This window comes from Cinclus cinclus, chromosome Z (assembly GCF_963662255.1).
Source record: "Cinclus cinclus chromosome Z, bCinCin1.1, whole genome shotgun sequence".
NCBI lineage: Eukaryota > Metazoa > Chordata > Aves > Passeriformes > Cinclidae > Cinclus > Cinclus cinclus.
Window position 1 is genome coordinate 61422199 of NC_085084.1, and position 16571 is coordinate 61438769.

At 47.0% G+C, this 16571-nt stretch overlaps 1 protein-coding gene across 1 annotated transcript; it reads right to left on the bottom strand.

Moving 5' to 3' along the window:
* Positions 1-7212: 7212 nt before the first annotated feature.
* On the bottom strand, positions 7213-12872 carry OTP (orthopedia homeobox). The gene is made up of 3 exons (XM_062513638.1): positions 12836-12872; positions 11508-11917; positions 7213-7743 (listed from the first exon to the last, which is right to left on the bottom strand). The coding sequence occupies exons 1-3, from the start codon at positions 12870-12872 to the stop codon at positions 7213-7215; spliced, it is 978 nt and encodes a 325-aa protein (XP_062369622.1).
* Between the last annotated feature and the right edge of the window lie 3699 nt (positions 12873-16571).

Below are 16571 nucleotides of genomic sequence, written 5' to 3' on the forward strand. Positions count from 1 at the left end.
GATAAGAAGCTAGTGAAAGTAAAAAGAGCATTAAAACTGATGAAATTTTGCAGCCTACATTACTTTGAAGAGGAGATCTGGATGCCAAAACACTTAGATGTTTTTGAAACAAGTACCTGCAACATTGGAAACTTTCATTTAGTAGGGACTAGTGTAACCAACTGCTGTCAGAGTAATAACACTAAAGGAGCATGTATATGGAAAGCATCAACAAGCAACAGGCTAACTTTGTGGTTTGGATGTAATTGACTGTAGAATCCATGAATGAAATCTATAGATTTACACCTTACCAAAGAGGCCAAGAGAGGATGTGATAATGAATGAACAACTATTGGAACAATTTATTGTAGATAGAACAAGAATCATCTTCAAGTTAAATGAGAAAGGTCTGATTTAAGTGAGTATACAAAGCACATGATGAGTGGATCAGAGGCAGCAGCTTCCTGTGTGAGACATGAAGACAGGCCAGAGCAATTAGCTAATAACACAGGGTCCTGCATCCTTTAGAAAACATCTCCCTTGTAGCTGTCTATGCCTAGACAAGGTGCCCCAGAGCCCAGCAGCATTGCCCACACTGGCAGGGATCTATCCAGTCACAGTTTGAGCAAACATGAGCTTAAAATTGCAGAACAGTTAAAGCAGAAAGGGCAAAGTGACAATAATATAAAATATAGTGGCATTATCTTCACATATTTCTTACAGTAATTAAAATTTAAGAATAAAGTATGAGAACTATGAGTCATTTATTTGCTACCAAGACCTGAAAATCACAAGCTGACAAAGAATACAGTTGTGGGTGTTAATTACTGCTTATAATAGATAAAAAGATTAGAGCCACAAACTGCACCAAGTATAATTCTTTATTTAGTAATTTAATATTCCTCCCTTTTCATTTCAATGCATTTTTATACGTCTGACCTTCTGTAGACTCCTCATTTTGTTCTCCAGTTGAAAGAGCAAAGCTGGTTAATTTCTGATGACATTTTGTAGCCATGTAGAGGCTGAAACACCTTTTTACACTTGGACTTGTTTATAAATCTGAATTCAGTGGATATCTCCCTAGCCACACAAGCCTGTAAGCTGGGTGATGTTACTGAAATGAGAGCCTATTCCTTCCCAGGAATGCCCCTGATGGGAGTTCATCCTGTTCTCAAGGACCATGGGGACAGTGAAAAGTAGCTTACAATGGCTTTAGCCATGGAAAACAGCTGGACCACTCTGTCTTCTTCCTGTGTCTTCTACTCTCCCAGTGTACCATTGACTCACACGGACTGTGATTACGGCACAACAAAATCCTTCAGATTCCATGGCACAGGGAGTCTTTTTGTTAACAGACAAATCAAGTTTTGTCTGGACTTTGGTATAAGGCAGAAAGCTTAAAGTCACAGCCTTCCAGTGCATAGAAATTTCATTATAAAATAATGTTTATGCCTTGAAACAGGGACTGGTGCTCTCTGTCAGTTGTTAGACATCAAAACCAGGAGAGGATGCTCAGAGCCATTCATAAATGCTCTTTAAGAAGCTAGCAAAAAAATAAACCTTAAAAGCTTGTAAAGGAGCCACAGGGAATCATAGCTGCCACTTAAATTATATTAAAGGGCAATAAATTGAAACCAGTAAAAAAGAAATGTGTCCTTACAGGGTGCATTGTCAGCTTATGAAATTCACTGTAGCAGGAGGTCAGTGAAAGAAAGTCCATAGTTTGTTTTTTCCCAAAGCACTTTTTGGATCACTACCATGATGCTTCCAGTGCTGAGAAAAAAGGCTAATCAAACTTCATACTCCAAGGCACAAACTGTCTATGAGGGTCAGGAGAGAACGTCACCCTCAGAGGCAGTGTATTAAGCATATTCTGCATTTTCCCTCTCGACCTTCGAAGGAGAGTAAGGATCTCTGCAGAATTGTTATATAACCTCCAAACACAAATTCTGCACAAATGCCCCTGGATTCCTTGCTCCTGGGGAGTGATTCTCCTCTGGCAGATCTAAAAGCAAAATTTTAGCTCTAAAAAATGTATTTAAGCATTAGCATTGATGAATGATTCAACAGAAAGGTGCAGCAGCACTCTTGAGCCTCAAAGACAATCATGGGAGAAGCTGAAATAGACACACTTTATTGGCAAATAAGAGTGGTGACCTCCCATCCATACCATTGTACAACATCCCAGGTGGAAGACAAAGACACACTCCTCTGTGCATGAGCCCCAGCTTTGAGAAGAGTAGGAAGGGAGACATCCTCCTACCAGTTTTTCTCTGAGGACTAGAAGTAAATCTCACAGAAGACCTTATATGACTATTCACAAAGTCTCCCAAGCACAGCTTAAATGCAAGGATGCTGGTCAGTCAAGCAGCACCCACTGCCACATCCCAGGCAAGACCATGCCCTTCCACTCTTGTTGCTAGTCATGTTGTGATCAGGTGAAAAATTAAAACTGTTGTGCCAACTGTGCCCTTCCATCACCACAGCCACCTCCGTTTTAATTTCCCAGTTCCATCAGGGCATGGGTAATAATTGGTCCATGATGTTTAAAAGGAGCAAGCAGGATATACATCTGCTATTCTGAGTTAAGACATGGCTATCAGCTGTCCAATAAATTTTGGGTATATCACATGTATTCACAAAGTCAAACCGACTCTCAGTCCCTGGGTCTTACCTGCCCCATGACTGGATGAGCTGATGTGGTGATGAGGTGTGGGTCAGACATTTGAATGTGATTCGTCTGTGGTCCTCTTATCTCTTTCAGAAAATAAAGTCTTTTCCCTGTGAGAAAGCTGAGTGGCAGAGCAATTCTGAGCACCAGCCCTGCAAATGTACACGCATGCATCTGCTGAATTCACTGCCAGGTCAATGTGGGCTTTAAGGGCTGCAGGATAAGGGTCTTTGCTTCTTTGTCTTTGCTGTCCAAGCAGCAACTCTATTTCAGCTATCAAACAGTTGAGACATATCTGTGACTTTATAGGTTGCTAATTTCCAAGGATTCCTCTCCCATTATCTTCTGTAGCATTTGGATTTTTCCTATGTTTATAACACATAAGAGGGGTAAACTAAAATTCCTTTGTTCTCCCTTTGATTTCTGTGCTGAAAGGCTGTGCTTCCCAGACCAACCACCCTGAGCTCAGTCTTAACAGCAGGTAAGAGGTGGTCATCTCCCTGCCAGAGCTTGCTTTAGAATGAAAGGAATTTTAATTCCAGCACTGGAAATTAAGAAGATCTTGTTATTAGCTCTCATGTTAAAAATTTAGAAAATACATGCCAAATCACTGTGTTCTTTCTGTTCTCTCTGAACACAGCTGCAAACTGCATTAGGTGTTAAAATGAATGGATATATTTCAGATTAAATATTTGTACTGAATTATTACAATAGTCTGTATTACAAAATTACTAATAAACATTGCTTCTGGCTCAATTTAGCCTGAATTCAGTGAACCTAGCCAGTGGTGAGAAATCAAAAACTCTGAAATATCTGATGAATGAATCTAACTAATCAAGAAGCCCTGCAGGAAGTAGATGCCAGGATTAATGAGCCAGTGGTTTCACCATGCCATGCTGTTATTTCTTCACATAAATGCCCTCAGATGAGATTACCTTTGTCATGAAAAGGAGAAAAGGAAGGTTACATACTTTCAACTGACAGGTTAACTGCCATACCTCCATTACTGCAAGATACATTTTCATGTGCAGAGATTTTTCTTCTGAAAAATGAAAATTTAAATACCACAACACAAATTAAACCACATTTTCATTTCTAAGAGCAGGGATCATTACTGCTAGTACAATAATATAATCCATGCTGCAATGTTGTCTGATCCCTTGCCTTGCACAAACTTTCTTCCCATATTAGTAATTGCTCAGTGATTGCAATCTCCAGCAGCGGATAAGAGCAGATTCTGCCTTCCATGGGGATTTAAGCAGAGGAGGAGAGGAGAGGAGAGGAGAGAGAGAGTGTCAAAGCATTTCATCAAGAGTGCAAATGAAAGGTTCAGTGACATTATCTTTATGTATATTCCTTAAACATTAGGGGTGATGTTGTGTTTAGAGGAAAGTAGAATTACATGAATATGTGCCGACGTGGAAATGAATCCATACCTAAGAACATAAATCTCAGTCTACTTACACACTGGGTGGATCAGCTTAAGGCTAAAATGCACCTTAATATAAGCAAATAAGCCCAGCGTGTAACAACTCAGGTGGCTGGTGTTACCTACTTAGTCCGTAAACAGGCTAATTGTTATTCCACATAACTATTCCCTCTCAGTTTATGTGGAATTCACTCATTTATTCTGGTCACTTTATGTGAATGAAGTAAAGCTGTTCACGTTGTTAGGTAGAACAGGTTCTTGCTGTTTAATTTTTTTCTTTTAACATCAGCAAGATTGAGAGTTTGCAGTAAAATAATTCAGACAAAGCATGTAGCACATGTGAGTGGTGGTCTCCTTCCTTCTGCCCATGTTAAACACATAAGAGCATCAGCTTAGATGTTTTATGCTGCAAAGCTTCAGTGGGTGCTAAGGGTACATAAAATTTCAAAAATCTCCAGGACTCAGAACACAGGGATCTATTGCTATGGAAACAAATCAAATTTGTATCAAAGTTGTGTGGGATCAAAAAGCTTTGCTCATAACCAGGACTACAGTTGCATTAGAATATGGAGGAAATGATGGATGTTTTAGGAGCAAGCATTAAGCTGAAGGACCTTTGTAAGGTCCCTTTCACAGCGCTGCAATGTTCAGTGTCAAGAGTTGAATCTTACAGGTTGTGTCTCAATCCCCTGCCCCCAGCCAGAGAGAGCATTTTTCTCCACCATTAAAAAGCACGTATTTTTTAAGATCTTCCATACCACACTTTACGACATTCCTACATCATAAAGCTGTCTTGCTTATAGCAATATAAAGCAGCTGTAAAAATTATGTGCTTGTAAACAACCTTCCATACATTTGGAAGAAGTAGAGTGAGACTTGCACTCTTCTGCATGTAAGTGGAGACCTTTTGCCCTCCCAGCAGGCCACACTATGGAGAAGAGAACACTGTGGAACTGGGAAGTCCAAGGGACATCCCAGCTGGCTGCTACTCCCCTTGGCCCATGCAGGGTCACCAGCTGGATAGGAAAGCAGGAGGTATCCTAACCAGCTCTGCTCCATACACAGCTTACCCTGTGTGCCCATGTCTTTGATGACTGAACTAAACTGATCACAGACTTCAATCTCAGAGCTAACCCTAGGCGCAGCTGCTCTGCCCAAGGCTGGGCTAGGGACTGAAGACAAGGCTGGAAGGAGAGACAGAATATGGTGACTTCTTTTCCCAAGTGCTACCGGGAGATGGATTGTGGTATGGGACCTGTCTTTCTAATCCTCGACTATCTCAGGTGGACCATTTTTGGGTTGTTTCAGCACCTGAAGGAGAAGACTCCTGCAGTAGGGCTGTTTCCTCAGGTGACTCCCACAGGACTCACTTGTGGTCTGGATCACCAATAATTTATTCTGCTTTTATTTCTCTTTTAAATTAAATATGCACATGTAATATGCACTTTGGAGAGGGCAAGGACCCTTCTGTGGGTGCCTATGGAGTCGGGCACTCTCAGGTGTGTAATTAAGAGGTGTGTAATTGATGTATAAGGAGAAGAGATCTCAGTGTATTGCATAAAAGGCAAGGGCGAGGCGGAAAGAAGAATAAAAGAAGCCCAAACCTCACTGTATGATGCTTGGCAATGTGCTGTGTTTCTTTTTCCCACCAAATCAAAGTTTGCATGTGAGTAGAGTTCTCTCTTCCATGGAGCTTGCTTTGCCAGCACCCATGCCCTCATCTAACATTCCGGAAAAAAAAATATCATCCCTCCACTGCCTGCCTGCCCCAGCCTCCCACTGACCATTCTCCTTCATCCCTTGCCCCTGCCCTGCTTCACCAAAGATCTTATCGTTACTCGCAGTTTAAAGGCCAACCACACAGAAAGATTAACAAAAGTTTATTAATCATGAAGTATTAAAATTGTGACAAGTGAAAGGCATCAATGCAAAGTTAAGCAAGCAAACTATCCCCAAACTTGTGACAAAGGACTCAGTGAATACCACAGAAGGAAGTCCTGTCTTTTTTTTTTTTTTTGCCTGCAGTTGAAGACACCTCTCATATCTCACACGCCACATCAAAATCTATAATTCTTCATATCACATACTGAAAATGATTTTATTTATCCATTCACATTAACTTGATATAAACGTGTCCGGAAAAGTCAAGTAATATGTTTTATATTAGCTCAAACATTTATTAAGTAACCCAAAATTCAATAAATAAGCACAGACAATAAGTTAAAACATATCACGAATCGACCAGTATGTAACAAGAATGCTTTATCTACACAAAACATCCTATTTCACATCGTTTGTTCATTCCTCCAGCGGCCCTGCCCTGCGGCGGGGTGACCGGCACATGCAGGCGGGCGGGCCGCGGGGCCGAGCCGGGCCGGGCCGAGCCAGGCCAGGCGGGGCGGGGGGCGCGGCGGCGCCTCCGCCGGCGCTGCGGAGGGACAATAGCAGCAGGAACGTAAATAAATGCGTAAATAAAGGTAGGGAGGATCGGCAACTCAACTGTCACGAAATCAAAGATCCGAAAAAGGGAAGCGCTCTTGCGCGCTTTTTTCTTCCCCCTTTTATCCCCTTTGTTTTTTACAAAAAGAAGCTTTTAATTTTTTTTTTCTTTTTTACCCCATCACATTCGCTGTCGCTCATCAATGCTTAATCAAAATGGATTTGATTCTCTCTGGGATCTCCGTGCCTTTTCGCGAACCCGCCCGGCCTCCCCCCGACGGCGCCCTCGCAGCGGAAGGAACCGGCGGCAGGTCGCCGCTCCTAAATAAACCGTAAAAATTATGAAAACAGAAACAATAATTAATTTCTTTGCAAAGCTAAAGCCGGACGGGCGGACGGCGGGACAGCCGGGCCGCGGCGACGGAGAGAGGCAGAGGCGGGCTCGGGGCGGCCGCGAGTGCTCCCTCCGCCGGACGGGGCGGATCGCGGGGCACGGGGGTGCGCGGGGGCGGAGGGGGGCTCGGGGAGGGTCGGGGGTGTTTCTCGGCCCACAAACCAGTCTGTTGGTGTCTGATTTCAGATCCTGAGTCGACTCCCTGGTAAGTCGGGTGGGGGAAGGCGGGGGCGCGGGACGAGGCGGGGGCGCGGGGCGAGGCGGCGGCGGCGGCGGCGGCGCGGGGCGAGGCGCCGGCCATTAGGTGAAACTCATGGAGACTGTGTGCTCTAGTGCTTTGCGGCGGAGAGAGGCGATGCTGGTTCCCCGCCACACGTCGCTGCTGTCCGGAGAGCTGCAGAGCTGGGGCGAGCCCGTCACGTTGCTGGGGCCGGGCAGGGAGGCGGGCACCATGCCGGGGAAGGCGGGCTGGTAGAGGTGGGACTGCAGCCCGGCGCCGTTGGAGCCCGCCAGGCTATTGGAGAGGCCCATGGAGTTGGGCGGCGGGCCGGCCGCCAGGCTGCACTGGGACAGGGACTGCGCCATGGCCTGCTGCCGTCCCAGCGCCGGCGGCAGCGGCAGCTGCGACACGCCGGGCATGGCGGCGGCGGCCCAGCGCGTGTCGTTGGCGTGGAAGGAGCACAGGCTGTCCCCCATGGCGGCGGCGGCGGCGGCGGCGGCCGAGGGGAACTGCGGCAGCCCCGGCGTCGGCAGCAGCGTGCCCGGAGCGCGGAACACGTTCGTGGTCTTCTTGCGCTTCTTCCACTTGGCGCGGCGGTTCTGGAACCAGACCTGCGGGCGGCGGGCAGCGACACGCTCCGTTAGCCACCACCACCACCCCCCGCGGGACCACCACCACGGGGCCCCGGAGGGACCCCCGCCCCGGCTCCCGCCGCCCCCTCCAGCCTCGCCCCCACCGACGGCGGTAGCTCTTCGCACCCGCAGCCCCACGCCCGTCCCCGTCACGGGTTGGTGAAACCGCTGGAACTTTTTATAGCGAAAGCGATCGATTTGTCCGTCCTGAGCGGCAGACTCCAGGAAAAGAGCCTGGCCTTCCCACGGATTTTAAAAAAACAACAAAAAAAAAAAAAAAAAAAAAAAAAAAAAAAAAAAACCGAGCAGCCTACGGATCTGGCCCTTGAGCGGACGCGTCCCGGGACACCGGCGTCCGGCCAGGAAACCCTCGCACCAAACCGCCCGTATTTGGGTTTAAAAAAAAAAAAACAAAACCTAACAAAACCAAACCTATAATAATAAAACCAGAGTGGTTTAGGTGAGTGGGTGCCTGTGGTGGCACCGTGGCAGGGATGGCCGAAAGCAACCGAGACAGTCGTAAGCCAGGAGGAAGCGCGTCCACCTGAAACCCGGGGAGCGCTGTGCCCCGATCTGTCGGATTCCACCGTCTCGGGCTGCATAGGCGGTCTGAGAAGAGCGGACGCCCATTAGCGGGAATGAACGACCGTGAGGGAACTGAATATTGTATGAATTATCGAAAAATCGCGTTCAGTTATGTTTTAGGGTTAATAGTCAAATTGCGGCTACAAAATGTTTTTATGTTTCATGGTTTGCTGGTGGTGTAAAGAATCTCCATCAGGTCTGATCGTCTAAGTTCATAGCTACGCTGCATATGCTTTTAAAATGTGAGTGTTTCCAGTTGAAAACCGGTGCATGACAGCTTAAAATGCAAGAAAAACGTGTGGGAGATTTTGAAAATGCGCATATGACAACTCTAGAAATATATTAACCATGAGCATTTGGCAACTTCGAACTCCTTTTAAAATGCAGCTAGCCCCTGAAAATTATTAATACAACAGTGAGAATCTAATGGAGGTTGGAATCTAAAAACCTACCTTGATGATATCTGCTGTTATAGTAATATAGACATCCTGTAAATGTATTTTAAAATATATAGCCCATTTAATTCCCCAGCTATAAACGGGTGAGAGAGAGTGAAAGCAATAGAGAGAAAGGGAGACAATATCACTTTTGTTTTTCTTTTTTTTTTAATTTTTCTTTTAAATTTTTTTCTTCTTTTTTTTTTTTTTTTTTAGAAGCCGAAGCTTTATGAAGATCTCATTGGAATCCAGCGGATGATTAATGTGAAGATTTGGTAGGAAATCTGGAGAGCTGTATTAAAGCTCAGATCTCAGGTTCATTTCGATCAGCCAGCCGTGAACTCTGGGCCGAATTCATTACACTTTAATAGTGCTGGGAGAAGAAGAAAATGCAATTTCTCATTCCATTAGAAAACTAGAAAATACTCTCAGCTTGTCCCCTATTAAGATGTGGCAGGTGACGGGACCATTGTGGGGGACACGGTCAATGGAATTATAGCACATTATTTTTGTTCATATAAAATATTGGAAGGCAAGCCTGACTGTGCAGAAGTTATTTCACTGATTTAGTTTTTATGTAAATAAAATATTGAAAGTTAATTAATCCGTGCTAGAGACTAATGATTATGCTTATTATATTGCATTTGATCGCGTAATTTGCATGATTCTCGCATTGCTGCTTAATAAGCCATTCCAGGTTATAAATAATTCTGAAATTGGTTTCTAATAATGGCATGCTATAAAAAGAATGGTTTTATTACAGCAGCTTGAAAAGCAGAGCAATATCAGATGTGGAATTGGACTCCCGTTTAAGCATCAACCAGTTTAATAATTATTTAAATGTATCATATACATTAAATACAGATCTAAAATGAGGAAAGTGGTGATTTATTCCAGCATCTAAAACCCTTAAAAACATACACAGCCGCTATAAATTAAGCATTTTGAACATTCCTTAATCAGTGTGGAGCCCATGTACTGAAAGGAATGTGTAGGCTATCTGTTAACTATAAGGAAAACTGCTAAGTACTCGTATAAGAACATAAACTAATTATTATTTAATTTAAATTTGATCAAGGACTAGTGATACATCGGATTGTGAAGTAAATATATTAAATATTTTTTTGCCATAGATTACATAATGTTAATCATTTTGAAGTGTTAATTAAGAAGGTTATGTTGATCTGATTACTTTTTAAATTACAGAACATTATTGTAAAAAATTTTTAAATTGACACTCTATTAAACTGTTTTTATCAGCAGTCTCGAGCTATTAGCATTGGTTTAAGATTATGCCAAGGCCATTAAAACACTTTGTCTTTCTTCCTACGAATTTCTTTGATGTGCTGTTAGAAAATAACTATTTCCATTTTATATTTTACTTCATTTACCACACTCCTAATATTGAAATTGGTATCATTAACCTTTGGGAAACCCAATAAAGTTTAATAGACCTCGTTTTCTTTTTTTCATGGAGTCAGTTGTCCAATTATATTTTATTTGTGAATCTAATTTCTTCTTTAATTTAAACTAATTATAGTTCTGTGTAGACTGAGTCAAATTGTTTTACTTTTTAAAAGCAGACGTGCTTTTTCTGTCACATTCAAGAACGGAATCTGTTTTCCTTCATAAAACGTTCATTTAGGGATTTCACTTGACGTGTCTTTATTTAGCTGAGGAGCCTGTGCTTGCCGAGAGGGATTTTGAACAGTGACTGCGCTAAAGTGCTTGAGCAGCGACAGTCCCGGTGCACTGTACTGAGCCGGGGTGCGCATCCCACAAGTGATTCTATTGTGCGGGCTTTCATTCCTCAGAATGGACTCGCCTAGAAAGTCGCTAAAAACACCTTATACGCAAGAAAAGCTGCGTCTGAGCAGTCTAGCGCTTTGAACCTTATCGCCCTTTGCCAAATTTCGTTTACATGTATTTGCCTAAATAGTTTTCTACTGTCCTATGTGCATATATATATCTGCCTATGTACGTAAGTATATGTATGTATGTATTTTAGAGAACGAAGTGCACCCTAGATGTTGAAGTTACTATCCCCGCCGTCCTCAGGCATTATAAAAGCCAGTATGGGGAAACTCCGGGTCCAAACATATCTGGCTTTTATCGAAATGCCTTTTTACGAGCCGATATGCCTTCCCTCGCATCCCACCTCGGCTCTCAGGGCCGTGGGCTCTGGCGGACGACCCTTAGGCGGTGCCGCGGCAGTGTCACCGTCAGCACCCTGGACAGTGGCCCTGGCGTCCGCTACCTGGACAGCGGCCCCGCGGTGGCCACCGGACTCTGCTGTAAAAGGAGTCATTCCCGGGAGGTTCGGCTCGACTCTTTGCGCCGGGCTATTGCGAGGACTGAGACCATTCTTCTCGGGCTTTCCCTCCCGGGACTCCTTCCAGCCGCGGGTCGGGCCGTGGAGCTGAGGGAAGCTCAGCCCGCGCCCCACTCGGGACCACCGCGCTGCAGGTGGGTAGGACAGAGGACAAGGGGACACCCCAAGGTGAGAGTTTTGAGGAAAGGGGAGCGACGCACGTCTGATTTCAAGTCTTTCTGACCAAACTGTTGCTTTCAGGGGTGGGTAATTTACGCCGCCGTCGGGCTGAGGTTTGGGGCACCCACCCCCCTTCCCGCTGTGCCTGGCCTCGCCGCCGGCCGGCCGTGCCGCCGTCGGTGCGACCGGGGAAGGGCCGGCAGGCAATGCGCGGGGGAGGCTTTTCATACCTGCACCCGGGACTCGGTGAGACCTATGCGCAGGGCCAGCTCCTCCCGCATGAAGATGTCCGGGTAGTGAGTCTTGGCGAAGCTCCTCTCCAGCTCGTTGAGTTGCGCCGGCGTGAAGCGAGTGCGATGCCGCTTCTGCTTCTGCTGACCCTGCTGCTGCCCGGCCTGGCTGGAGTTCTGGCCGCCCTGCTGGCCTTGCTGCTTATCAGGGTCTTTGGCGCTGACGGCCAGGGAGCTGGGGTTGGATCCCACCGTGGTGATGTCCTCCCCCGGCAGCAGGGTGGTGCCTTCCACCGTGTCCGAGTTGGGAGCCATGTCTCCCGGGTGTCCCCCCGGATCCGAGCCCCCTACGCCCAGCCGACACTTCACCGCCTCCCGGTGTCCCAGCAGCTCGGCCGCGTCTTTCATCCCTGCGGAAGCAAAGGGGCGGCAGTCACTCGGCTGCAGCTGAGCATGAATCCATACGAGCCCTTCTCCAGTGCACTGAACTGGCGAGGACATCCAACCACCGCCTCCGCCCCGCCGTCCCCGGCCGGCCGCCCGCCAGACCCGCAGCCCTGCTCGGCTCCACGACAGGCAGAGACCCTGGCCCGGAGCGAGCCGGGCGGAGAGGAGAAAACTTTACATCCAGCAGCTCCTCTTTCTGCTGAAATAACCAGTTCCCTGCCCGGCCTCCCCTCGAAAGACCAAGGAAAAGGAAGAGGAGGAGAGCAAGTTTTCACGGGTTCAACTTGGGTTTTTCAGCGGAGCTGGTAAGAGAAAGAGACGGAGTGAAAGAAATAAAGCTCGAACCTCCCTGCTGCCGGGAGCATTACGTCCCCGACAGATGCGCGGGGACCTCGGTCAGTGGCCGATCTTTCCCCTCTCCTCCCTCCGCTTCTCTGAACAAACTCATTAATAACCATAAATAGATAGATACAGATATTTATCCCTTTTTTTTTTTTAAGAAAGGCAGATAAAAGCAAACGGGCGAACAAAAAAGGTCACACAGAACTCCGTAAACACCATCGAGCTCATCTGTCCTAAAATAATAATCATCATAATAATAATCTGTAGCTATCTATATAAAAAAATGGAGAGAGAAAAATTAAATGGTCCACAACTCGCTGTAGATCTACATACTCCGTAGGTCTCACGCTCTTCTTTTTTATGTTAAATCAAATTAAACTTTAATACAGTACAATTACTTTTAAAGGAATTAGCCCATTTAGAACGCATTAAGGTAAAATAAGGAACAAATTGTCAATTTCCTGCCCCGGCTTCCTCCCCGCTCGCCACCGCCGCCGGTGCAGCCGCCGCGGGGCGGGGGGGTGCCGGGGGAAACTCACCGAGACGGGCGTCCAGGAGGTCGGCGTGAGACAGCATCGCGCACCGCTCCAGGGCGAAGGCTGTTCCCCCCCAAATTTTAGCGGCCTTAAGTTATTTAAAATAGATATAAGATATGAGATATATATACACACACACACACACACACACTCATATATATATATATAGATCGTCTAAATGAAAGAAAATTCGGTGTGTGGTTAAAAAGGGGGTCTCTTGCATTATAATGTCCTTTAGAGAGACGGGGAGGTGCTTAACACTTCAATGAACCCGTGAGCAGCTCGGCGCGGGGACCAATCAGGAGGGCAGCCTGCAAATGTCAGCGCCCGGAGCGCCCCGCTCCGCCCGCCCGCAGCCCGCCCGCTGCCGCCGCCCCGGCCTCCCGCCGCCCTGGCCCGGTCCGGCCCGGCCCGGCCCGCACCGCGCCCGCGCTCCCTTACCCTGATCCGCTCTCCTTGGCCGCCCGCCTTCTCCTTCTCTCCTTCTTTTCCAAATGCACATCTGCCACACTCGTCCGCTCCTGGTCGCCCCTGATTTATCGACTTTTATTGTTTTTAGTGCCTCCTCGGAGCGCACCCTCTGACCCGACCTGATCAGCCTCCCGAGGGTCTCGCAGGCTCAGAGCTCATCGAGGGCTGCGAGCGGGGAAGATGGGCAGCGCGGGGCCGGGCAGCGCTGGCCCCGCTGGCCGGCGGCTCCGGGGAACCGGGAGCGGGAGCGGCAGAGGAAACTGCATCTAGGCTCTCACCCACAGGAGCCCCGACGGCTGCTGGGCGTCGAGGAAAGAGAAACTTGCCCGAGTTCCCGCAGCGGGCCGTGCTGCCCAGGCTCGCCTGGCCCCCGGGGCTGCCTGCCCGCCACCTCTGCCAGGTCCCGCTCGGTGCCGAGGCAGGGCACAACGAGGGGCAAGGGAGCCCAGCAACATGCGTCCCGGCCGCCCGGGGAGCTCTGCCTCCCTGCCCGCGATTTAAACGCCCGTATGCCCTATTTTTCGGGTAAAGTTTCCAAGTTGGGCTAGGCTACAAACTCAACTTAAAGCAGTAAATAAAGTTAAATGCTTTTTATTTTCCTCTTGAATATGTTAAACTACTTGAACAATTTTAAGTGCTTTGCAGAAGTGAAGCGAACCATTTCTAATGTTCTGATTTTTCAAAGCCAGCCAACAACAAAGTTTAGATTAGTAATATATTTCTAACCAGAGTAATTTTCAAGATCATTAGGCATTTATGTAATTAGTGCCAAATCTATAAGCTTTTATTACGATTATTAGAGTAAAATCAGTATAAATTTGTACTAATTTACTACTGTTTAGACTTGGCTGTCAAGCCAAGAGGTTCTTATTGTAAATGATAACTGAGGAAATTAAGTGCAAAATTCTGTACCATTTCTGATCCGCTCCTAAACAATCCGTTTCAATTGTATTTGTAGCAGAACATAATGCCCTTTTAAAGTTATTTGACTTGTATTTTTATTTGCAAAACAAGAAAAATACCCTCTACCCGGGCACAATGAAAACTGATATTTACTACTTCCAACTTGATTAACATTGATTTTTAATTCAAAAGTGATGCAATTAAGATTATTCATTTAGTGCAAATAAAGCTTCCACCAAAATGCGAGCCCAGTGAAGTCTATGTTAAATAATACGGAGCCAATGGCTTTTTTTTCCGCCATCCAATTGACTTACACGAAACATTGTAAACACTGCATGCGAACAGATGCAAGAGTGGTTTTGTTTGCAGCTCAGATGTGCAGGGGTTTCGGCAGAGACTGAAGGAGACAAAGGAACCGGCCGACCGATCTCTAGGGCAGTTTTGCTGTCTTTTTTTATTCTCCCCTCCCAGCTCAAGCTACATTGATTCACTTCAGCTTTCGAGACCTCGGGCTGTTGCGAAGAACCTGGGTGCTCGGGAACGGCCGCTCAGAGCAGGGACAGAGACGCAGAGCCGGGCCACAATTTAGCCGGAGTCAGAGAGAGAAAGAAAGGAGATGGAGGTGGGGTGGGAGTTTCGGGATTATTTTTTTTTCCCCCGGCTGGATGGGTGACTACGGAGACAGCACATTTGCTGCGGTTTTTTCCTTTGAAAATTATTCTCTGTGTGCAGGAGGGCAGGAGGGGAAGACCCGGCGGTGAAAATTGCTGGGAGGAGCCCCTCGGCCCGCTGCCGGGCGTCGGGACCCGCGGAGCGGAGCCGGCGGAGCCGCTGGGGAGACGGGCCGGCGGCGCGCAGCCTTCCGCGGCCGAGGGAGCCTGGCCCTGCCCGGGCCGGGGTGAGGCGAGCGGTCAGGGGCTGGCCGGGGCGTCTGGGGTTCAGTTTTAGCTGCATGTGTTGGCACATGAGAGCGGGCGCCCGAGGTGCCTGCAGTCGGCTTCTGCCGAGCGCGCCGTGGGCATGGTGGCAAGGCGTGCGTGTGCATCTATTCCGTGTTGTTGTATGTTTCAGGTCGATAAATAAATGTGTAATAGTTAATGTGCAGACACATCAGAGTAATAACAATGGGATGAAATCAAAGTATTATCAATCTCTGTTAGTAACTGCTGAATAACAATGTTGCGGTGTGATTGATAGCGCGCTTCATTTTATGACTTTTCTATTGCTCTTGATTTTTATAGCAGTATAAACAAACTAAATCATTTCTTCCAAGACTTCGGATCGCAATCGTCTTAAGGGAAGGGGGGAAATCAGAAAAGGAAGTCTGCGGGAGAGGAAAGAGCGGACTGGGCTGACACTTAGGCATGTCAGAAAGAAAATGACAATGGGGCACATGTAAAATACCCTAATCACATTCTGTTTTCGCGCACTCCTGTTTTGTCAAGTGCCCGAATTCACCTGGGCAGCGTCGGAGATGTATTTACAAGGATTTGATTCCCCGTCATCTTTCCATTTTCCCAGTGTAGCCAGAAAACTGCCAGTCAACTCCATTCCCTGTTACAATTCACGGTATTCCCCACATGATCATAGGAACTGAAGTTCCTAACAAGGAAAGGCTTTAGCACAATGGCCAAAAATCTTCAGAGTGACACGAGTGTCTTCAGAAATCACTTCAGAGCAAAGTAAAAGGATTTTCTATGACGGATCCAGTGATTTTTCCTCAATAAATAGGTTTTAGATTGTTACACACACGTAGAACTGGAACAAAGGGCAGTACCAGAAAATATATTGGTTGCCCCTAATAAAATTTATTTAGACAGTTTATTTCTCATAAAAAATAGAGATTGAATTTTGTACAGAAGCGCCTGCCAAGAGGCCAGGCACTGGGAGATCATCTCCCCCCGCACCTTCGTTTGCCTTTCTTTCCTTTTCCATTCCATCCCTTCCTTTCCCTGCCCTGCCCGGCGGCGCCCGGAGGGCCCGATCCCGGGGTCCCGGCCGGGGCCGGCTCTGCCCTCCCCCGAACAGCCCCCCCGCCCACGCCAGCCGATTCACCCGAGCGAGGGCCGCGGGAGCGGGGCGTCCCGCGTTTGGGAGTAATATAACCCTAATTCTCCAGCGCTGTGACCCTGGTAAGAAAGGGTAGAGAACTTTCCAACCCCCAGAGCTCCCCCTCTCCCCTCCCCTCTAAACTCAAGCCCTGATTGAATGAGGCTGTAATATAAACAAGTGTATTTAACCAATTCTGCTCTGATTTAGAAACAGAACCTTCTTTTATCAGAATAATTATATTTGGAGCGAGAAACACAGTAAAATAAGGTTAAACTGCTAAAGTCAGCAGGGTGGCTTGGCATAAATGGCTGAT

Excerpts from the sequence above, each read along its gene's own strand:
- OTP (XM_062513638.1), bottom strand. The coding sequence starts at position 12,872 with ATGCTGTCTCACGCCGACCTCCTGGACGCCCGTCTCG. Across the intron at positions 11,918-12,835 it reads CCTCCTGGACGCCCGTCTCG|GGATGAAAGACGCGGCCGAG; the intron begins GTGAGTTTCCCC and ends TTGCTTCCGCAG. Across the intron at positions 7,744-11,507 it reads TCACCGAGTCCCGGGTGCAG|GTCTGGTTCCAGAACCGCCG; the intron begins GTATGAAAAGCC and ends CGCCGCCCGCAG.